The sequence below is a fragment of the Pempheris klunzingeri genome, chromosome 1 (assembly GCF_042242105.1).
Source record: "Pempheris klunzingeri isolate RE-2024b chromosome 1, fPemKlu1.hap1, whole genome shotgun sequence".
NCBI lineage: Eukaryota > Metazoa > Chordata > Actinopteri > Acropomatiformes > Pempheridae > Pempheris > Pempheris klunzingeri.
Window position 1 is genome coordinate 29,922,465 of NC_092012.1, and position 24,456 is coordinate 29,946,920.

Below are 24,456 nucleotides of genomic sequence, written 5' to 3' on the forward strand. Positions count from 1 at the left end.
CATTTCATTTTAAAATGATACAAGACCACACAAGAGAGAAATAAATTACATTTATAATGTGCTTTCAATGCAACATATTAAGTGCTTGCAGCTTATATATGAATGATGTTTTAAGAAACATTTCAACAGTAATTTTAGCAAATATGTCATACATTAGAGCAGACCAGGTCATTTGACTCAGTGGCATTTACATCAAAGCTGGTTTTGGACTTCTTTTTTGCCAGCTTTCCTTGCCTGGCATCAGATTTGAGATAGCGCTCCTTGTTGTGGATGACCTGAATGTACTGGTCAGTGCTGCTGTTCTGCTGGTCACTGCTGGAGGCCAGGGAGGCCGAGTCTGACTCTGTCAGAGGGGTCTCCAGCTTCGGCCTCGTCTTGGGCTTCACATGAGACTCCATGTGCCTGGTCCTGACCGGGGACTGATAGCGTCTCCCTGGGGAATGGACGTGACGCCTGGTTCGCACCAGGAGAGGGTCTGCTCCTCTCACACTGACCTGGGACCGGGAGTGTGACTCCAAATCTCTCCAGTCCATTTCTCCTTCGCCATCCTCCTCTTCATCCTCCTCTTGTGCTTCATAACTTCCTCGAGCAGTGTTGCTGTCTTTAGCCATGGACACATGGCTTTCTACACGGTCACCAATGTAGAACTGTGCTGGCTGGTGGAGGTCAGAGAGGGAGCGGGGCCGGTGAGCCTTCCCCAGCGACATCCTTTTCCTGCCTTTTCCCTCTTCCTCCTCCTCTTCCTCCTCACTCAGATGCTGCTGTGATGGGTGGGACCGGTGAGGATGTGGTTGGTGGTGAGTGGTGCGGGGTGCGTAGCGTTTGATGTTGCGTGGGTACAGCTCCAGGATCTCTGCAGACTCCTCCATGAGGTAATGGCGTGGGATCCGTGTGGCTGAACGCAGGAGCTTCTTTCTGGGCTCGTGCTCATTGACGATCACATAGCGGGTGGTGTGACCGCGCCGTCCTCCATAACTCTGTGCGGTGATGATCCCGGCAGCCTCCATGGGGTGTATAGAACGTATGGTCTTCCTGTACAGGGGGTCAGAGTGGATGTTGTCAAAACAGCGAGCTGGGGGATTGTACGCCATGTGGTGGTAGGACTTGGACCTGCAGGTACCACTAGGGCCACCAAGAAATGGTGGGGGCCTGTTTTGAGAAAGGACAACACATAAGAATCAGCTCACATGATGGTCATTACGTAATCTGATTGTTGGTATCTTCTCGTTGCACAAGGATGAAATGCCTGTACTGCATTGCCACATGACAATCTTATAATTTTGACAAAATTAAAGAGGACATGGTGTTTACTTTGATGGGTAATTAAACATACTGTTAAAGTACTGGAACTAATGAAAACCAATGGCTGCGTGGAAGCTTGAAAAACACAATAAAAAAAACCTAAAACTTCCATATGATTTACATATTGGTCAGTAGTGATGTAATGTATATGGCATTTGTGCAAAAATGGTCTTAAACATGCAAAAATACTTGTGTGAAGCCTGTATCCAGAGCGTTTAAATTGGATCTATTTCATGCCAAAAAGCATTCCCATAACTTACAAGTATTCAGTGCTTCCACAGAATATTATTCTTGTCACAATGGAAAAGAAACTGAGACAGCATTTAGAGAGCTGTCCTCTGAAACCTAAGTTACGTATTATGTACAAATTAGGGCTGAATGATTTTCAAAGTGCAATTTTCAATGCGCAGGAGCCACAGTTAATTATAACTTGACATTATTAACTATCTTAACAAGCTGTATAGTTAGAGCTGTTGAGTATTTCTTGTCAGCTGAAGCTAATCAACATTAATGTTAATTCAGTTCAGAGAAAAATTTTGCTATTGGCAGGATGTACCATTTACATTTAGTGTCTCGCCATGAAGCCATGATTGTCTAATTTTCAATATTGGCCTCTGGCTGAAATTTCCTCATTCCTAAAGGTATATTTTCAGGTTTCTTTTTAATTATGGTGTGTATGTTGTTTGTATTAGACCAGCTGTATATCAGCATGTGGCAGACAGGGGGACAGACAGAATGACATCCACAGCAGAAGATGCACATAGACAGACAGTGACGGTTCCCATTAGTTTGAATGTCTTCAGACAGATAAATCAAAGTTTACTTTCTTACTCTGACGTCCACCCAGTAACACAAATTATAAAGGGGATCAATTTTCATAGCGAGTATGAAACACTTCTTTGTGTGTGGAAACAACATGTGTCATAATCTAATAATAATCTGTTCAATTTTGGGAAAAATTGATCACAATTTAAATCAAAATTACAGTCGTATACTTGCCTCAAATCATTCAGCCCTTGCACGAATATTAATAAAATCTAACAACATGTATACTTGTCTGGGATCTGATCAAAATGTACTATTAGACACTCTCCATTGGCTATATCATTACTGATCAATTCTACACTAAGTTACAATCAGTAAAATTGCACATATCCATCATATGAACGTTCAGCTGTAGTCAAAAGTCAACCTTATTGGCTAAACCAGAATATGAGTGTGTGTGAGACCTGGTGGGGATGTGCTCCAGCCTGTGTTTGGGCAGTACGGTCACTGTCGGACTCCGAACAGACCCAGCCACACTCCCTCTGTTCAGGTCTGCCCTAGATGCTGACTGGGTGATGGTGCGGATGCTGTTTCCACGGCGAACGGGAGACTCAAAGTTTGTGACGCTGCCGTTCCGGCGGGGAGATGGAGTGTGGATGGAGGCCTCCTGGCTCGTGACGTCGCTCTCCTGCTGATCCGGCTTTTTGTCCACTGCAGCCTCTGGAGCCTGCAGTCTCGCTAAGGTCGGGTGAGATAACACAGGGTGAGGGGTTGTGACGCTGCAACAAGTAAGGGAGCACAAACCGAGACCTGAAAAACAGCAGAGGTACCTGCAGCCATCTGGAAGACTTTCTTCTTGTCCTCAGTCCGCTCCTAAACAGATTAGAGGAAAATGACACCTTTAGAGGCACTTTGACATCAGACCATTAGATATCACTGTCTGTAATGTTCTGTTTAAGACCGCATCTCAGGATTAAACTCAAATAATTATTTCCCATATTCTTAACAGAGGAAAACATGAAAACTTCTAAACTAAAATGATTTAAAATTCTCTAAATTGTCACTGACTAATTCATTTTAAAACACATCACTGAACAGTGGTTTCTTTTTTAACTGTAAAATGTCCGCTCAGGATCAAAAAAAGATACTTGTAATTCTCAAATGTGGATCCAGTATCATTCTGCCTTCAAATAACTACTAACTAGTCATACTTTAACTAGTATGTTGATGTCTGATGATTCATCAGAAACTCACAGTCTGGAGCTGCATCCTCAGCTGGTTGTTGGTGAATTTGAGGGATCTGGCAATGGCCTGGAGATAGTATATCAGCATGCTGAAACACACAGCGACAAAAAGTCAAGATGGCATGTTGATAGATGTGTGAGTTTGTGAGTGTGTTTGTGTGTGTGTGTGTGTGTGTGTGCCGTCTTACAACAGCAGCAGCAGTGCTGGCAGCACCACGACAGGGCTGGTGATGTAACTCATCACTTTGCTGAACCACAGGGGAAAGTCATTGGCCACTGTCTCAGAGATGATGTCATAAATCTTCTCTTGGCCACTGAAACACAAATTCAAGTATTTAAATAAGATAAACACAACCACACCTAAAGGTGCAGGCCGCGTCACCTCCAACATGGCCACTCCCAGTGATTGCACAAACACGGCAGCCCCTCTATGTCCCTGCATGTGGACATCACCCAGACTGCCAAAAACAAACGCATTTGGATCGACAGCCATTACAGGAACAATGTTGGAACACTCTTCCACTATAATGGAACACGTCTTACTGTCCCTTTGTTCCTAGCCAGCCATTACACCAGGTCACTGCACGGTTGTCCTGTCTGCCCTTGTTGGCCTTCTGTCTGCTTTTGCCAGATTGTGTCCCTTGTTCATGATATAACACTGACACAAGAATGTATAATTCTTTATATAATATTTACCAGATGTTAATAGCTAAAAAGCGGCCATGTGGCTATTTGCACCTGGATGCAGATACAATTTGTTGAACACTCCATATTTTTTTTATCATATTTTAACTGCATGCTCAGATTATCTGCTGAAACATGTTCCCGCCACATTCCCACCTCCCCATACATGTTCATTGCCATTCTCTACCTGTCCACCACATGCCCTCGGACTCCTGCACCAGTCTTAGGTGAGTAGGTGGGCGGTGGCGGTCAGTGGCTGGAGCTGACTGTTTCCACTGTACCTCATCAGCCCGGCTATATTTACTCATTTATTGTCAGCTGTCAAGCTTGTCATGTGTCTTGCACTTTGGCTTCTAAGTAATCAATCCTGACTCTTCCCAGTTAGCCTGTTACTGTTAAACGCGTATTAAGTGTTCCAACTGCATTCATCCATTTTAAATGCGAGCTTTAGAATCAACTTGTGCACCTGAATACTGATATTTGTCCAGTAGCCATCTTTCTAAACTGTGTGTTTACCTGAATGGTCCGCAGTGCTGTGACGGCCTGTATCTTACTATGGCAAAGATGGTGGGCAGCATACACAGAAACAGCATGAAAAGCAGCATAGCCAGGTAGAAATTGTTTGATCTAAAATAAAGGGAGAGAGAGTGTTAAAATTAATAACTGTACATTCAAACTTTGCCAAACAATAGAAATAACTCCACCAGTGTTTCCTTTAACATCAGCGAGAGCGATCGCATCATCTCCTGACAGCATTGCCATGCGAACAGCAGCTGAAGCAAGGAAGGAGAGGAAGGAAACTCCATGGTGCACTGCCATTTTATCACTAAACTATTATAGCACTATTTATTTTTTGTTTTCTTTCCATAAAATTAAAATCTGAGATTTTCTGTCATGGTATCACATTTCAGTAATGTTGCTCAGTCTTGTGCAAAAAACACATGCTTACACCAGTTCACCGTCATTTGAGCCATTGTTGAGATGAAAATATGGAGGGGGTCACCCATACATATTTATCACATTTTCAAACTCCGGACAGAGGCAGGCCTGCTGGTTCCCCTCGTTCCAATCTTTATGCTAAGCTAGGCTAACCACATCCTGACTGAAGGATGCATATGCACAAAAACCCCTCATACACCTTTTCCCACACATTAACTGGTACTTAACGCACAGGTGTTTAACATTTTGGGAGATGCATGATTATGCTGTGGATGTTCCATTTTTGAAGCCCCCATAAAGCCCCATTGCTGTGACAAAATAAATGATTATAAACTAATGTGTCCGGTTTGGTGCTGCTATGTGCGTGAATATTGAGTTCTATTGAGTCTTCAATGTTGACCATACATTACCACCATTGAAAGCCAACTGGCAAACAATTCTCTCTATTTAGTTGCTGCATCCCGTATTTGAGGCCAAGAACACTAGACGTCTGCTATGGCGCTGAAACAAAATCCATCCATTTATTATCACCAACAGAAATACTGTCAGTGTTACACACATTCAAGTGTCTCAGCACTCCATAATTATGAGAAGGGGGCATTAAAAAGCTTTCTTTGCTACCAGCAACGTGTCAATCTCTCTCTCCTCCAACGCAACTGCATTTGGCTCACATGAAATTACACTGTGCGTGTGTGTGTGTGTGCGTGTGTGTGGCTGCTTGGATTTTCCACCACATCTGGGAGTGACTGATAAGGACTGAAAGAGGCAATGACAGCGTCGTTACATAAATCAGTGGGCTGAGTGCTGGAGGCCTGTGTATGTGTGCGTATGTATAGTACATATACTGTGGCACGACACACTGATGTGTCACCGTCCCCGCAGAGCTGAAAAATGAAAAAGGATGAGAAACAATGGCTAGAAAAGCATTGCTGATAATGTATAATAAGGGCAGCGTGCTGATGCAAGTTCATCTATGTCAAAGAGAGGATCTCATGCATGCAGTGACGATGATGTAAAAGAAAATGCAGACATAAAATCACGTGTCCTCCTATATTAGGTTGCAACATCACAACCACTGTTAGGAAAAACAGATTTTGAGAATAAAATTATAATATTTTGAGAAAAAAGTCACAATGCAATTAGCATAAATCTGAAGTGTTACAAGATCACGGAAAGAGTTTACTTTTGAACTTGTTTTAAATGCACAAACTTTATTTTAATCTGGTGAAATCATCTGTAAATAATTCCGTGGGGCACACAGGACACAGCTATTATAACCATAATAGTAAAACCAAAACACAGCACGTCTACAAGTCGATCAACAGGTGGCAGTGTTCTCCTTGTCTGTGAGTGTGTGTCCCACAGTACGTTATACTGTATATATATATATATGCACAGTGTACATATCGGCGGTGTTTACAATGTGCTGCAAATGACTTGATATTACTAGAAAGTGGAGATGAGACTGAAATTGTTCTCCTCATATCATTCTGAGAAGAAATAAAGACAATTAGCTGTTTCTATTGGCAACACATGTCTTTGTCTGTTAGGATTCCCCAGAGGTCAAAGTTTAGACTAGTAATATTTTCAGCATGTATGATCTAGATATCTAAAGACCTTATCAGAGATTTGGATGTCAAACGTTTGCGGTTGTATGTAGGCTGTGTGTGTGTGTGTGTGTGTGTGTGTGTGTGTGTGTGTGTGTGTCAGACCTGGAGGCTCGGAACACCTGCTGATGGGGAACATTACAGGTGAGGACGGCCCAGCTCCTCAGATACATCAGACCAATCAGCTTCAACACATTAAAGGCAGGAAGACAGGGAGAGAAAAACGCTCCCATCCTAGTGCAAAGAAAGAGGAAAGTCAGTAACACACACACACACACACACACACACACACACACAGCTAAGGGAGTCAAAGCCCATATAAAAGGACATTACATCAAGTGGCTCTTTGTTTCACTTCATTATGTTCACTGCTGCAAGGCAACGCTGCTGAAATGAGTTGAGGAAATACAGTCACACCAGCCACGGAGGTGTAATGGAGAGATTGCAGAGGGCCACGGTCCTTTAAACAGGGTCATGGAGACTGGTCAGCACTGGCCAGACTATTAACTCTGAATTAGATCCTCTATTACACACTCAGTGGTAAGGCCAAGGTGATGCAGACAGACATAAAGATATCCTCAGTGTTTCACTCTCTGTCAATGATTTTAGGCTGATTCTCAGACTCACCAGATCATCCCTTGGTTATAAATCAGATGCAAAACATTCTCTGCTATTTTGAATTCTCCATATTCGGGCTGAGAAAAGACAGAAAAAGCATGAATGTAGTGTTGTTTATCCAAGGGCCTCTTTTAGTTTTTTAAACTATATATTGGATGGCAAATGTAGGTTCAACTGGTTTTCATCATGTTTTCTGTCAAAAATGTGTCCCTATGTTCATTCTATTTAAAGTCCCCCTCCACTCAATATGTTTTACTAACCTCAGTTTAACACCTGGTTGTATTGTACCTGGAGGATTTATATCCTACATCTCATTTGGTTATAAATGTTTAAATTTTCTTTAAAAACATGCCTCTTCTTTTATTTTGCATTTGAATGCAATTTGAATTTACGCTTTTTCTTAAGTTTTTAATGCATTATGTAAAGCCTATTAACTTGCCTTTGTGTATGTAATGTCATATACAAATAAACTTGTCCTCGTTGTCTTGTCTTTAAAAAGAACTTTAGGGAGAATTTATGGAGAAAATCAAGAACATTAGAGGTTAAAGCTTTTTCAAATGCAATTATAAGGTGATAAGCACCACAACTGGAATTAAAATCACCTCCATGTTTTGGAGTGGATGGAAAAGTCTCAGAATTTTAGACACTTTTGGGACACTTTCATAGCAGTCGGTTAAATACAAGGCTGAGCTAAGCACAAAGACTGGACCTAAGACCTACCAAAGACCTACCAGCACCTTTAAGCCTCACCAGTTAGCACTTTATATCATTGTATGAACATGAATTAGCTGTTTTACAGGAGTTACATTATGGACTATTCCTTGGTCACGAACAGTAACAATCCTCAAAGCAACTGCTTATAAAGTTTTAAAACACAAAACCTCAACTTGTGTACAACTTACAAACTTGCTCTCTAAATCCCAGCAGCAGCAGTCACTCAGGTAGCGAACCACCAGACCTCTGATGAAGTCAATGAGCAGGATGCTGGCCACTGTGAAGATCATGTCAATGATGGACAGCTTCAGCATCTCCTGGAGACACACAGTATACACATACTCATAGGTACAACATGGAAATATGGAGAAATTTACATTTAATGCAATTATTCACCACTCAAACAGGGTAAAATCTTATTTTCATGTCAGTAATGTATGTTTCAGTACTTATGTATCTAGGATGAATCAGGATTGTTTACTCTCTGTCATAGTAATCAAGCTTAATTTCAGTTTATTGAGTATGAGGTAGCACCTTCTAAACTAACGACTTTCTCCTCAATCTCAGCCTTACTTTGTGTTAGCAAATATTTTGTAAAAATTTATTTTGATTTGATCTTAGATGTTGTCTTAGTATTCAACAGCTTTAATTCTAACCAATTTATGGCCCTTAATGTTTTATATTCAGTGTTTCAAAGCCATTAAAATGAGATTTTGACCAAAATTACACACTATCTAGCTCCCCCTCCCATACTGTATATGACCCACACACCCATTTTTCCTGTAAAGACACCACCAACAGAAACCTGATCTGAATCTGATGAGCCATTTTTAGATTTGGTCCTTAATTCGATAGACATTTGAATTTAAAAATGTAACAGCAGTCTAAACAGTCACTGTGGACCTTCTTAGAAACCTACAAGAAACCATGTGAGTATAAACTGTACAGCAGTCTGAGCAGAGAACCTGTCCAACATAGGTCTCCCAACACTGGTCTTGCTGAGAGCGGGTGTTCTTCTCAAACAGGGCGGTCTGGTTAGAGAAGATCCCTGAGCCGCTCCTGCTGTCCAGCACCGTGGCGATGGTCGCTATGGTGCTGTTACGATGCTCGGAGACGCCGATGTCAGAAACCAACGTGGAGAGGCTGTCGACCTCAGGCTGGGAGATGGTGGCCAGGAAGGAGCTGGAGTCAGACCAGTTCCCTGGATTCACTGTGACCTGGAAGACACACATAGTGGTTTCCATCACCAACTATGTGCTATGTTACTCTCAGAGAGGCAACTAATAATAGCTGCTACTCATATTGCCTTATTCTAGTTTCATGATGCAGCCACATCGGAGCTCAGGAATGAAGCTGAAAACTGAAAGGAATGATGGCCAGAAGTATGAAAATAAGACACAAGTTTTAAAAAATGATATATTCTATTTTTTCCTTATATACTCACAGCAGAGCTCATACTGTTGACCTTATCAAGGAGGGCGATAATGAGACTGTAGAGATTCCCCAGGTATAAAACAAGCACTCTGTAAGCACATAAGCATGTGATCAGTGTTAGAGCGCAGTAAGACCTGTGATGGATTGTACAGTATATTGTGAGATTGACGCTGCAGAAGCAGTTGGTGCAGCGATGGAGTACCTGGCCAGCTGGAATCGCAGCGAGGTTCGCGGGTGGTACATCTCGAGCTGAGCCACCAGCTCGAAGGCCGAAGGAGCAATCATGGTGATGAGAGAGACCACCACACTCACCTGAGGGAGGGGGGGACATGAAACAAAGCCCTTTGTCTCTCCTTTATCGGCAAAGATGTGAAAGTCAGGCTCAGTCCTCACTATGTGTGACAAGTAATGTTTCCTCTAAGCAGTTTAGATTAGAATTAGATACCAGAGCAGCTTATACAGTAGCATCAGCCTGACACTGTTCAACTCAGCGATTTCTACATTTTTTAAATGTAATGGGCAAGTATAAACAAACATCCAGCAAATTCTTGAAGACAACAGCGATAAGCAACATCAATAGGGATATCTGTATCAGTAGAATCACAGTTATGTGCTGGTTACATTTATTCATATTGTTCATTCATTTATTGTTCATTTTAAAATGATTATCTTTCTGTTTTTGTAACATTTATTCAGACTAAATATGCAAAGGAAAACATTTAATGAATAAATTCAAATATTTTTTTAGTTGCAGCTCCAAAACAATAAATCTGAATTTATATTTCCATACAAAACATTATGTGTTTGATATTTGATTAAATTAGACAGAAGTGGATATTTTGCTGGTTATAATATCTGATTTTCTGACCAAATTTTGATCCAGAGCTGGACAGTGATGTGATCATGGAATCATTAGGTTGATAGAATAAAAAGTTGAGCCATCACTGACAGATGGAAGTTTGACATTTAACAGGATCAGTCTCAGGTCTCCACTTTCATTGACTCTTTGGAACTGTATTGTGTGCTGGATAATCTAATCAATCTGACGATGCTGAGGATGATGATGTCTGCTCTGCTCTGCTACCTCATTCTTCTCCCACAGCGTCAGCTCCGGCTTCTCCTGCTCCAGTTTCTGAGAACGGTCCACCACAAAGTAGATGATGTAGATGCTGCCGGCCAGAGACAGCAGCACCAGGATGTTGGCTAAGATACGCAGACTGATCAGAACTGCCCTGAAGGAACACAGGAATACTTTGAGAGCACAAGTTTCATCTTTAAAAATCTGAAAGTCCATGATAATTCTACAAAATATAATATATTTAATATAATATACATATTTATAGGCATGTTCATAGCTGAAAGCTATGCAGTTATTTGCTGCTGCTGTTCAGATAGCCTTTCAACAGCTGCACTTCCATCCTAACATCCACTGCCTCTGAGTATACCTTCCTCTAGGGGGGCAAGTTATACATATTCTATGTTCACTATACTTTATAAAAAGTATTTTGTAAAATGTAATTCTTTCTCCTGCTCCGACATTGTGTGTAGGAGTGTGGGAAGCCATCCAACCAGTGATTGATTAGATATGAAGGGAGATACAGGGCACTCATTTTAATATAATATAATATATTATACATATTAATATAATAATTCTTTTGGTGATTTACTGGCACGTTCTGTAACTTTTGGCAGGATGGGTGCCCATCATTGTGAGTAAAGATGTCACATGCTGGACGCAGAAAAACCGGTTGGTTCCAAAGAATTCAAAGGAGAAACAAGGCCTGAGGCTTATGGGGTCACTGCTTTGTTGTTTCAGCTGACCTAACAGGAGAAAAACACTAACCACCAATCAAGAACATGCATAGAACATGTGCAAAAACAAGAAACAAATAATAAAGACACCTACAGACTGGTGTCCTTTTTCTTTTCCTGCTCCTCGACAATGGCTTCCTGTGCAAAAAACATTGATATTATGTGATTACGGATGAGATGCACAATGTCACAATTTTTGATCTATAGTGTTCTGTGCATGAAAAGTGTCAGAGATACATTGACAAAGAAATACAACAGGTAAAGAGTTGTCCTTGCCTGGACTGTTAATAAAGCTACATGGAAGAGTAACTGGATATGTCCAGTCCATGGAGACTACAGCCTGTGTGTGTCATGTGTGTTCCTGACCCTGATGTTGTTGACGATGGCGGCTCCTTTGCTCTCTGCAGCCTCTGGGTTTCCTATCAGGTAATCCCAAGCACAGAAAACCCTCCAGCAGAATGTGAAGTTCTCATCGGAGGCACTGGCCAGGCTCAGACGAGAGTTCTTGGCCATTCTGCAGGAGCATTATCATTAATATTACTCAGAGCATATCATCAAAACACACATTATGTAACCATAGCTACATTTTTTTGGATGGTGATGCTAATCAGGTAATAAGTCCGTCGACCAAACCAACACTTTGGCCAGATTTTGTCAAGAATATTTAGAATCTTTAGACAACGAATGATTGAGTCAACTTAAGCATTTGTGGCCTACACAGACTTGTTGATTTTAAATGTTTAACGTAAACTTGATACTGATTAATATGCTGTGTTAGACTGACCATCTGAAAATGACATTGTAAAGTTTTGTTGTTACGCGCTGTTGCTGATGCTGTGTTAAGAGGAAGTGCTTATATTTGTACATTTCATTTGGAAAAGATGTTGTGAGTTGAGACTATTTTAATAGATAATGAAATGGGAAATATTCAATATTCATGTAAATAAGCAATGAACTGATCAAAGCTTGTAATAGAAGCTGAGTTGAAATGCCAACTGTCTGACACACACACACGGAAAAACTTCACTTCCTGCTCATCTAATCTTCAGAGGTGAAGCAATACAATCAACAATTTAGGAGCTCATTTTAGCTGTTGACAGCAATTGTCACCTTTCAATGAGCTAAGTGTTTTTCTGTGACATGACACACTACGTGTGCAGTCCTGATCTGAATACACCACAGCATCATACAATCAAATCATCACACATAGATCACAAAAATATGAGTAGTAAAAAGTGAATTTGATGATTACTTTCTTAATAGAATGATGAAACTGTAGGCGAAGACAGCCATCCCAACCAGGAAGTAGGCGAGGGGCAACCGATACCCTGCACTACCAATTTTCCTCACCCTGCCATAGTAACCATAGAATAGCACAGAGTACTGCAGGTAGCCCTGTGGAGGTCAAACGCACACACACACACACACACACACACACACACACACACACACACACACACACACACACACACACACACACACAAAACGCATGTTCACAACAGAGGGGTACAGCACATGATGGCCTGACAACAGCTACACAGTCTAACACATCTAACACATATACAGAAAAGCAAGTTGAGAATCATTAAATGCCATTCGGCATCATAATGATAACTGTTCCTTACTGCTTCACTTAGACAGGACAGTTACTGAAAAAGCCAAAATGACTGTGTATTTGGCTCCTGGTGCCAAAGAGGGAGCGGTGCCGCTGCAGGAAGCTGAGTGTTTTCTGCTCTCCCACAGGCCGACCAGTGGTGGATTTAAAAACTTATTTTGCAAGTTGCTGTTGAAGGGTACTTAGAGGTCAAGCAGGCAGTAAAGCAATGTTTGAATAATGGTCCACTGTATCCACTGGTAATGTGCTATTGACAAAAGAGTAAAAGAAAGACAGACTTGCCCCAAGAGACCAGATGGTGTCCAGATCTTGGGCTGAAGCCAGATGCTCTTTGGGGATAGTTTTACTCCTCGTCGTTCCAAACGGAGCTCCAGCTAGTAGCTAGGACACACAAACACAGGCCAATACAGTGCTTTATGATAATAATACACCGTTGCATGGATGCACAGTAAGAGCTGTTAAAAAGAAATGTAAACAGGCAAGAGTGGAGTAAGAATTATCGATGGTACCAGACAGTGCCAGTTGGTCATGGTTTGGGAAGGACCTTGCTCATGGTTCACAGAAACCAATATTAACTCTTGGTAGGAAACATTTGTCGTTTTGTTGACCTGCCCATCAACCCCAACCTCCTGGCAAGGGTCATAAGTCAAAAGGCCTGAGACTGTATTGCAATGTGTGAAGATAAATAAACAATTATAATAATTATACAAGAAAGAATTTAGTGACATGGTGGTTAATGACTTGCATGCCATAGGTGTTACAGAAAAAGCTAAGGAGCAAAGTTTATCTGTGATTTTACCCTAAAAAGAAAGCAAATTTAAGAAATAGGAAGTGAGGAATAACTTGTATGAAATGGACGGTCACCTCCATTTCATCTGTGGTCATAATTTATGGGCACGGACATTAAATGGGACCAAACATCCAGGATGTTTGATGCTGGACGATATCAGACGCTAAGCAGAGGTGAGTTATAGGTGGGATGTGTGACAGGAGGGAGTGGAAAGTTAGACACAACATAACATGATGGACGGAGAGAGAGAGAGAGAGAGAGATGGAGAAGAAATAAAAGGAGGAATAAGATTAGGCATTGGGAATGATAGGATAAGTTATGTCTGGGGAAATTGCTTGTGTCTGCATGTCAGCGACAAGCATAAATCCAGCAGCTTTCCTCCGTCCTACAGTTGGAGCTTGAAGCCGCAGCTGCTGGAGAATCACCAGGCTACAAACTATCGTAAAGGACTCTCTGATCTGGATCTGATCAGTTGGCAAAAATTCAGAAATGATGAGCATTAAAAACTTTCCATGTGCCCTTTTTTCTTTTCCTTACTTCAGATTTGTATTTTATTTATTTTATTTCAAGTGTGTGTGTGTGTGTGTGTGTGTGTGTGTATGTGTGTGTGTGTATAGCTATTAGTGATAAAGGTTATCTCTACCAATAGTCTCTGCACACATTCTCGTCCCTCTCTTCTCCACATCAGATATACAAAGCTGAGTTTACAGAAACAGACATTCAGCCCCTGTTCATTAGTGGGGATTGTGTGGAGAGGGTCTCCAACTTTCGGTTCTTGGGCGTGCACACCATCAAAAAGGCACAGCAGAGACTCTATTTTCTGAGGATACTAAGGAACAACCACCTCACACCGAAACTGCTTGTGTCCTTCTACCGATGCTCCATAGAGAGCATCCTCACATACTGTATCTACGTGTGGTTTTCCAGCTGCACAGCAGCAGACAGAAAAGCGCTCCAAAGGGTTGTCGCCGCGGCCCAGAAGATCACCAGCTGCCCCCTTCCTTCCCTGGCGGGACTCTACAGTCTTCATTGCCTCAGGAGGGCAGAGTGCATCCTCAGGGATCCAACCCATCCTGGAAATTCACTTTTCGAACTGTTACCCTCTGGCAGACGTTTCAGGACATTAAAGGCCAGAACATACAGACTAAAAAACAGTTTCTATGCAAGAACCATAATTGCACTAAACACTGTCTGACTTGAATCTTGTGCAATGACGTGTTGTTTAGGTGTGGATGATATTTCTCTTTGCACTTTAGTGTACTTTAGGCACTTTATTCTGCACTTTGTTCTTTAGATATTTATTACACTGCATTGTAGTCTGTTTCTTTTATACTTTTTATGGCACCGAAGGAGGATTGCACCTTTCAATTTCGTTGTACCCGTTACAATGACAATAAAGACATTCATTCATTCATTCATTCATTCATTCAAATGGAGTTTACATATTTGACACTGTGCTCTTTGGAAAGACTGTTTGGAGGAATAATCTCCAACACACACCGCCATGCGATGCTTTATAGCATCATCTGATATAATTCTTTGCAGAGTAAAATTGCTGAGTGTCCATCATCAGACTGTGGCTGTAATAAGTATTTATTCAAAAGGCCTCTATTCAAAACTAGAGAGTAGAGGGAAAAATCATTCATTTATTGTCTAATGTTGGCTATAATAATCCTACATCACTGTTAGGCTGATTATTCACACATGATCTCCAGCGCTGTGTGTGTGTGTGTGTGTGTGTGTGTGTGTGTGTATCCTGGCAGATAGTAGCTGACCTCTGGTAGGACGATGAAGGCCCCAGTCATGATGGTCAGGACAATGTTGATCCCAAACAGCCAGCGGAGGAAGATAAAGTAAGACGCCACGCCTGACCCGAAGTGACCTCAACAAGACAGAGGGGACATCTGACGTGTTACATACACAACACAGCCACGTCGTGAAGCACAGCCAACACTCACAAATATGAATTATATTTTCAGAGCAGCACAACAGACGAAAAACATTCAATGGTAGCATTTTGGCCATTATGCAGTGATAGACTGACTTTACTTCTGCAGAGGAAACAGACGACTCACTTTCGATTTTCTTGATCCTCACTTCCCAGGGAATGAACAGAACCACAATGTTGTAAAGCAAACGGGAAAGTTTCTTCAGCAGCTGCAGGAGGAGAAATCGGGGGTTTAGAAAGCACTGAGAAAGGGTTAAGCGTATCAGATCTGGAGTGTGTCTTCCACAATAACTTGGTAACAAGCCCTCAAAACTTACTTACACTACTCACAAAAAGTTAGGGATATTCGGCTTTCAGGTGAAATTTCAGGATGAACCTAAAATGCATTCTAAACTTTCCAGGTGAACTTAATGTGACCTTCTCTAAACCTTTGAATGCACATGTCCAACTGTTCAGTGTCTCAGTACTTTTTGCACAAGTTGCTGTTCTCTAACAAGAAGCTTAACAGCAAAATTCACAACAGGTTTGATCCATGAATCCACCAATACATTTCCTGCTTCAGTTAGAATTGGTATTTAAACAGTCACACATTCTGACATCATGAGACCAAGACGACACCTAACATCTGATCAGCAGCACCTCAACACTGGAGGCTTCAAACAGGAAGTCCTCAGACGGAGGTGTTCACTGAGCTTAGAGGGTCACAGAGTGTCATCAGGAGGTTGTAACAGTGATACAGAGACTGGAAGAGTCACAGAAAGGAGAGGAGTGGACGTCCTTTGGCCACATCCCAATTTATTGAGACACTGAAAATGTTTTGTTGTGGTATACCCACCACTGTTGTTAGATTTTCTTTCAATAAATTGTTTAAGATGAATAAAATTACCATTGCATGCTTCTACTTAAATGCCCTACTTTCAGGATATAATATCACTGTCGCATTCACTTTTTACATTTTCCATATATTTCACCTGAAAGTGGAATATCCCTCACTTTTTGTGAGTAGTGTGTAACGATAAATACTTGGTTTTGCCTTCCAAAATGACACATATGAGCAGTTTCTGATCTGGCGCTCCTACCAGCAGGATGACATCCTTTTGTCAGTGCTCCTGATGTACAATTGACCACTCTAAAAAGAATCATGGCAGTTTTCTGGCCCCTGGTTTCCCTGTATTTATCTTTATACTCCTGGTCTTTGCTTAAGGCTGCGTTAGGCACAAAAGCTAAGGTTGTGGTCATAGTTTAACAGAAGGACCTGATGTTTATTGTTAAGACAATAACTTCTGCCTTTGCTTCTGAGACATAAGTGCCCTTTGCGTGCTCACAAGAGGTCTTTATTCAAACACCTATGATTTACATTTACTTGACAAACAACCAATGCTGTTTTTCTCTGGAGAGGACAGCCTCTGGTCAGCTGTCTCAGGTGAAAGCCACAAGTTTAAATAATGTCGTTACATTGCTGACTGACTCTAAGTGTTCACACACATATCTCATGTAGTTTGCTTTGCTCAAAGTATCATTTTGTAGCACATACGAAGAAGAAAATCAGACCTGAGATGATGATTGTTAATCAAGATAAGGTCAGCTGCACCGATGATTGTGGTTTTTCAATTAACTGGGAGCCAAACTGTAGATTTAATAACTCATCATCAGACCGCTCACATAAAGTCAATTTATTCTAATGGGGCCTGAGCAGCCTGAACAGTTTAATTAAACTGAGCTATAACAACAGGATATAAATTCACTCATGCTGCTGTGCTATGGCTGCAAAGCTCTCTTTCTTGTCTGTGTGCCTCTCCGTACAAAATATGTGCATGTCATACAGAGAGGCGGATAAAGTAGATCAAGTTATCGAGAGTGAATCAGAGTTCATCAGCCTGCATGAAGGAAATCCAGCATGTTTTATTATTCTGGCGCTGATCATCAAGTTACTGCAGTGCAGTGAAACAACACAAAGACGCTCCTCTCAGACTACAGTTAGACTGTTAGTGGCTGTACAGTACAGAGCACATATTTCACTGAAGCTGCACACAGAGACACACTGGAGGAAAATGGATGTCAAGTCAGCCGGAGCAGAGCCATCTTCGTTTTTAATTCCACATTTCTGCAGCGCTGTTGGACATCGGCACTGCGGCACTGCAGGCATCCTCTGGTTTGCCAACGTTCTCATTTTAACCAATGAGCGGTGGTTAAAGTCGTTTTTGGTTCTTAAGTTTCTACAGACATCGTGTGCACTTTAGGGTCAACATATGCAACCTTAAACAGTTTGTAGTCTGCTATTAGAATTTCCACCTGCATGAGCCGTGATCAGTGTTACTCCATGTTGAGGAAAACTGCTGTGAATGACAGTGAATGGTTGGTGAGTACATACATCAGCTCCTGCAGTCTGGTAACCTCTGGTTCTGGTCAGCCGGCCTTCGTACTTCAGAACAATCTCTCTGGCCGCCCTGGGGAACAAACACACACAGTTGGAAGCTCAAGTACATTTACTCTCATACATCACTGGTGTTATTTTACTTAAATATTTCCATTTTGTACAAATGTACTACTCCAATACGTGTTTGATAGAGATTTTGTACTTTCTGCCCTTTCACCTGAGGGATGTGATTATTCATTTTTAGAAACACATGAAACAGTCTGCGGTGTCCTCGTAAGCACGAGAGCTGATGAGCCAGAGGACGGGATAACCTCAATGTAAAAGTGAATGGTGGTTTCTCCATAATTTCCCGCACCTTACATTGCAGTGCATTATCAGTTATAATGCACCAGCCACAGAATGCTCCACTGTGCAGGAAATCATTAATTATGACGAGTTCTCACAATTTACTGCCAATAATCTAACGCATTTACTAAAGTAATTACTTCCCATTGTGGCTCTGCCATTTTCAGTTACGTAAATAATCTGAATGTCTGATATGCACAAAAACTGCAAGATGCAGATCTTACAGTTTTGAGATTAAATAACCCAACCAGCATATCCTTTAAAGGATAAATCTCAATTCTGCCAGCATCATTTTATCAATTCAATTCAATAACTTTATTTGTCCTCGATGGGGCAATTGATTGTGCAGCAGTGGAAGCATAAAAGAACATAAAATACATGCAGACTTGAAACAATAAAATAAATAGAAAATCACATCAAACAAACAAAAACAAAACACTACAGTCAGGCTACCTTTTCCTCTTGGAGTAGTTTTAAGTAGACATTTTAGTTCAATAATTTGGGAAATATACTAATTATTATCAGGGGAGGGGTCAGGATGGTGTTAGGCTGGTTTTGCACAAAGACAGTTAGCATGACATGAGATTTGAGCATGAGATTGATTTTGGGAACAGTGTGATGAGATTTATTTGTTATCCCATAACCAAAGCTCCACATTCAGGCCACATGACGACACCTGAGCCAGATCCATTCCCTGATGAAGACTGTGAGATGTGGTTGAAAGCTATGAAAATGTAGTCCGCTGAGTGGACATCTCCACTGGGGTTATTTTGCTTCTCAGACACGAGACATGTTGTTATCTTTCCAAATTATATTTTGATTTAGCAACACACTCATCCTTAGTATTTCATCATTATCTAGGCTCCTGTACAGCTTTATGTAATGGTATGTATGCGGTACAGGTGTTATCACTGTTATATTCTCCATGCCTTGTGGATACAGACTGTAGCGGTCATAGATTATTCCACTAGAAGTACTCATGCTACAGGCAGAGTGTTCTGTAGTTTAAAGCTGGGTACTTTGTGCATTCCAAAATGTCTACAGTATTCTTTAATACTATACATACCATACACTGAATACTTGGCCATAACATCTAACATCTAACATCTAACACTGGTTTTAGATGAATCTGAAACCCAGATTCATCTAAAACCAGTTAGAGCAGACTGGGCACATAAAAATAAATTGCATGAAGTGATTCTGCAGCTTTACAGTCCATAAGATAGTGAAAGCAGCTCATCTTGTCACAGCACTGGGGACAATTCACAGGGCTATGAGCCATGTTTTAGTCAATGAAGACATTCAACATACACTTTACACACTCTTCAATGGAAAACTGCAGCTTTTAGAATCCTTGATATATAGCACATGTGATTTTGTTGCCATTAGTGAGGTCGAGGGCTGAGATTAGAGCCTAAATTCTGAGAATAACTTTGTCAGAGAATCTAAGTAAAAATCAGATTTGTGATGTGAAATACGAGCTGTTATTGGAGTGGGAGTAATCGCAGACATTCAGCCCGAGATTAAAGGGGGGTGTAAAAACGCAGACTTGCATCCCATTCCTGATGATGGCAATAAAACCTCTGCGGTAATAACAAACTGCCCATATAAAACCTGTTATCCATGGCACATACTCAGCACATCTTAGAAGCTCTCCATCTACTCTGGTTCTGTGTGGCTCAGCCTCTTCTCTATCTACTAGTCCAATTACACCCAGTCAAATGTTAGAACACAGCTTTGTGTCTGCCCACAAACGCAGGGATGAGCTTCTTTAGGAATGTGGACTTCCGCAAGGCTGATGTCGCATGTGGACGTCTGGCCCAATGATAACAGCTGTAAGTTTACATTTCACATATGTTGAGCCATGAAGTGGGAAAAAAAACAAGGTAAAATGAAATAAATGGTCATGCAAAGCTGAAAAAGCATGTATATTTAAATAATATTCAAATCTTGCTGTGTAAGATTTATACAACTCATATTGTACAAATCTCGCAAACAAATGACGATACATTTATATGCAAATGTCCTTTGATTAATTTTTGATGAATCCCTGTGAGACTGTAAGGTGGAGAAAGCAAATAAAGAAAATAGAGCTGGGATGCATTCGCAGCAGGTCTATAACCAACCCTGCCTTGTCAAAATTACACTCATGTACTAATAATCTGCAAAGGTCCAAAACATAATACAGCCCAGGTTGTGTTTTCTATGAAAACAATGAGAACCATTTTCATGAATGAAATGAAAAACATTCACTCACAGAATATTCCGTTTGCTTTCTTACAATACTCTCTCATGGCAACTGAAACTGACCTGAAATATCTATTTTTTAGAAGACAGGGTCCCTTTAAGATAAAGTGATGGTTTTGTCCACAAGAGAGTAGTCAGCTTAGTAGGAGTTAGTTTTTATGACACTGATTCATGCGTTCTAAAGGCTTTGTTGGTCTCTGGGTGTATCTCCGTAACACCGCAGGATGCACAGCCTCGTCATCTTTACCTCATGAGGGTTTGGTGGGTGAGCTGCTGAGGTTTTGACACATTCGCTTTAAACCCAGTGACATGTTTATTCCCAGAGCACTTTCATTAAGAAAAGTATCTGCATCTCAAATATACAGAGTGTGTGTTGATGCGTTTAAGAGCAAAGGGGGGAGGAACTGAGTATACAACCACTCCACAGATACAGAGGGAACAAACAAACTGTGGGGTACTTCAGAGCTTTGAGCTTGCGTCTCATTGGCCAGGGTCTGGTCCGAATGTTGGCGATGATCTCTTTCTGGTACTGAATGTTCTGGAACATCTCCTCTGGGTCGTTGCTGTCCACCCGCTCATCCTCTTTATCTTCATCATCTGAGGAGCTGCGGGATAAGACACAGGGGCGCAGTGATAAAGGGCTCGGACAGTTACATTGTAAAGGAAAGAAAAAACAAAGGTTGTCATCGTAGGGACTGTATGGACATTATTTAGTTGTGGGGAGATGATCCTTATATTTCACTTTATAGAAAAGCAAACTAAATGAAACATTGTGACTGATCCATCCATTCCAAATGGTAAACTAAATGTGAATCATATCAGATGTTGATGTAGCGTGGTACATATGAGATCACGTCTGGCTGTCTGTCTTAATCAGACCACTAATATGAGACCTGAGTCACATAACCAGCTGTCTTTGATACCATGGGAGCTGTTTTCTAAGGTATAACATCTGCTTTACAAATACTAGTGTAAGTGTGAGCCTCGTGGACTGAAGCATGTGTGTGTGTGTGTGTGTGTGCATCAAAGAACTGATCGCATTTGAAACAAGAAGTCCCAGTCAGCGTCTTCCTGTTTCATCTTAACAATTAGCAGTTCATTAGTTGACAACATGTAATGCTGAACTAAATTATATGTCAGGCTAACTTTAAACTTTAATTCAATTTAACTGTAGTTCTGCTTTAAGCCTAACTGATGCATGTGAGCAATCAGAAGGCACGTCTGGTATTTACTGGCGGTTGTTTCCTGACACCTCCACCTGCTCCTGCTGATGCTCTCACAAAAAAACAAAAGCTTCAGTTCCCCCTGGTCAAAATGCATTTGTTCAATTTAGTTTTCCAATTGATTCATTTGAAAGGGACAGAGCACGTAAGTATACAAAAACAAGATGCCAGAGTCAGCAAGAATGCTAATTTATGACCGAAGTCCCCAAGCAGGTAACAAGCACAGCAACATTACAAGTGGCACAATTCAAATATAAGGGACAATAAGGGAATGCTGTATTTATCCCGAAAATGTGTTGTGCTATATTGTCACCTCTGTTGGATGTTTGAGCTTCACTGTGCAGAATGATGTATAAACTGAGTTTGGACACAGAAAACAAGATCATACACACGACTTATTATTCTAGCCACAGTATTTTTGTGTCTGCATGGGATTTTTTTTTATTAGCTCAAAGATGGGACTATTTTGCTCTTTACTATAGTAAAATGCATCTTTATGGCTGGTGTGCCCATACATTAGCTTTATGGTGAAACTTTATACAATAAATCTCAGCAGAAAAGCTGAAATAAAATTTAAACCTCACTTTTCTGTCCTCGCAAGCAGCTTTTAGGCTTCAGTCTCTTCTTAAACATCACAGCTTGTAAATAATTAAATAAACATGGATGTTTTAGGCAAGAAAAGAAGAATCTGAGCTATGTTGAGAGCATATTGAGATGGTAAACAGACTTAAGCGATTTCATCCATTGCTGATGAAAACAACACTCAGAATTTCTCCTTTTTGTGTCTGCAGTGTACACTGATGAAATAATGTTTCATTTGTTTGTTAACCATAAAAAGTCACATTTTCTTTCCTTGTTTTCTATTATTTATTATTAATTATTTATAATTGAGAGGAATGGATGAGAAATAATGCAAACACAGAGAATGATCCACTTGCTGGCAAATAAAAGTAGATCTCTGGTGAATAGTACTGCATCTCCTTACTGCCTATAGTGCTGATCAGCACTGTGTGTATCTCATCGTGTGAATTCCAACTGTCTTAGCGATGCCTAAAGAACAACGTTGAGAACTTAGGAGGTAAAAATGATGCATGAAAGCAATAAAAAATAAATGAAAGAATTCCGTAATGAGATTAAAAGGTCACAGGATTAGACTGTGTCCACAAAAAGTACTTTTTTTACTTCTTACAAGGCCAACAAGAGTGACATTCCCTGTGACAGTGACATTATCTGTTCTGGGGTATCATGTATCCAGTGCAGCATGTGAAAAATGAGTGACTTCAGTCAGAAATTACATTGTGTTGACCTCAATAAAAAAAAAAAAAAGAAGAAGAAGAATGATAATAATAATATTAAAACAAACAGTTTGACCAGTGCTCTGTCTCAATAGCATTATTCATCTGTGATAAATGCTGTGTAAATTCAGTCTCTCTTCTTTCTTCTGACAAAACGAAATAAAGGATCATATTCCTGATGCATAAATGATAAATTAGTTCCATCTTCAAATAGGATACATCAGCTACCCTGTTTGCATGCTATAATTCAAATACATCTTGTTTTTCTTCTTTTCTTTTGATGGTGGATTAACTTTGGCACAATATGATCTCCTTTGTTACTAATTTATCATCAAAAAATTAAACCTAGTGGTTGATGGCAAAAAGAACTCTGATTATGTTGTGTGAACTGTATTTGCACAGATGCATTTATTCAGAACTGTTCAAATTATCCAACACATTTTCACTCACAACATCAAACTCTTTGAGAACCACTTGATGAAGAAAGACCAAAAGATCAGAACGCCCCTGGGTGGAATTAAATGACAACACAGCACACAGGAAACTCTTTGTAGTGTTCCCTGCTAATTAGATTTAGTAAATGACTAATTTTATAATCTACAGGATGTCATTTAAGGTCCAGAAAGACGACAGCCATAAAGAGTGAGGGAAGGAGGGACAGAGACAGAAAAGCTTCCCAGGAGTCCCTAAAAACACATCAGATGGATCAAATGAAAGCTGAGGGAGCACACTCACCCCTGGTGGTCCTGGTAGGCTGAATAAATCCTCCTGGAGTTCTTCCTGACACTTTTGTGTCTCTTGGCTGCAGACAGAGACCTGCTGCTGCCAACCAGAGGCTCAGATACTGTACTCATGCTGCCTCTGCTCAGAGTGTGTGTGCATGACTGTGGCCGTGAAACCAGGGTGTGCAGGTCAGGGTGGGAGCAGGCAGTGTCTGTAGTGGGGCTACCTGCTGCTCTGGAGCCCCACTGGAGCATCCCACAGTACAGACTGAAACACTATCACCCTCAGTCCAATCACAGCCACTCTGCCTGCTTAAAGGGGCAGCACCAAACACTACAGGCAACTTCAGTTTTACCTTTGACGGTCAGATTTTTTTGTACGTTTATAATATTTAACCACAACGTATTGAGTTTAACAGACAGCGTTTCATTATGTAGTACAGGGAGATAAACTGTTACAATATGAATCTATGAAAAACACAAATGATCTTATTCATATGTTAAAATAAAAACTGCTAACTGCTACTGCTCTAGCTACATTTCTTTTCCTATTTATTAAAATGCAATCATGACAAAAATATAAATAAAATCAGATAGGATTTAGTCACGGGAGTGAAATTTCAGAATTTCTGTTGAGGTATTAACTGGTGCACATGGTCCAAAGATTCATTGTTTCAATATATAAGATAAGATTTATATATAATATATAATATATATGATAGTGGAAATAACATGTAGTCTCTCATGTGACCAGTGTTTATACTCTCTCACATTG

The 24,456-nt window shown here is 40.7% G+C and overlaps 1 protein-coding gene across 1 annotated transcript; it reads right to left on the reverse strand.

Moving 5' to 3' along the window:
- Positions 1-146: 146 nt before the first annotated feature.
- LOC139203189 (transmembrane channel-like protein 3) lies at positions 147-23,842 on the reverse strand. Its single transcript, XM_070832868.1, has 22 exons — positions 23,695-23,842; positions 20,900-21,046; positions 17,844-17,919; positions 15,600-15,681; positions 15,300-15,406; positions 13,017-13,115; positions 12,372-12,514; positions 11,486-11,633; positions 11,214-11,257; positions 10,392-10,539; positions 9,510-9,619; positions 9,318-9,396; positions 8,839-9,090; positions 8,062-8,190; positions 7,169-7,236; positions 6,647-6,775; positions 4,512-4,622; positions 3,500-3,625; positions 3,322-3,400; positions 2,898-2,940; positions 2,532-2,805; positions 147-1,149 (listed from the first exon to the last, which is right to left on the reverse strand). The coding sequence occupies exons 1-22, from the start codon at positions 23,811-23,813 to the stop codon at positions 147-149; spliced, it is 3,516 nt and encodes a 1,171-aa protein (XP_070688969.1). The 5' UTR covers positions 23,814-23,842.
- Positions 23,843-24,456: the final 614 nt, after the last annotated feature.

Excerpts from the sequence above, each read along its gene's own strand:
- LOC139203189 (XM_070832868.1), bottom strand. The coding sequence starts at position 23,813 with ATGAGTACAGTATCTGAGCCTCTGGTTGGCAGCAGCAGGTCTCTGTCT. Across the intron at positions 13,116-15,299 it reads CCTTCATCGTCCTACCAGAG|CTACTAGCTGGAGCTCCGTT; the intron begins GTCAGCTACTAT and ends TGTGTGTCCTAG. Across the intron at positions 2,806-2,897 it reads AGTCTTCCAGATGGCTGCAG|CGAGACTGCAGGCTCCAGAG; the intron begins GTACCTCTGCTG and ends ACCCGACCTTAG.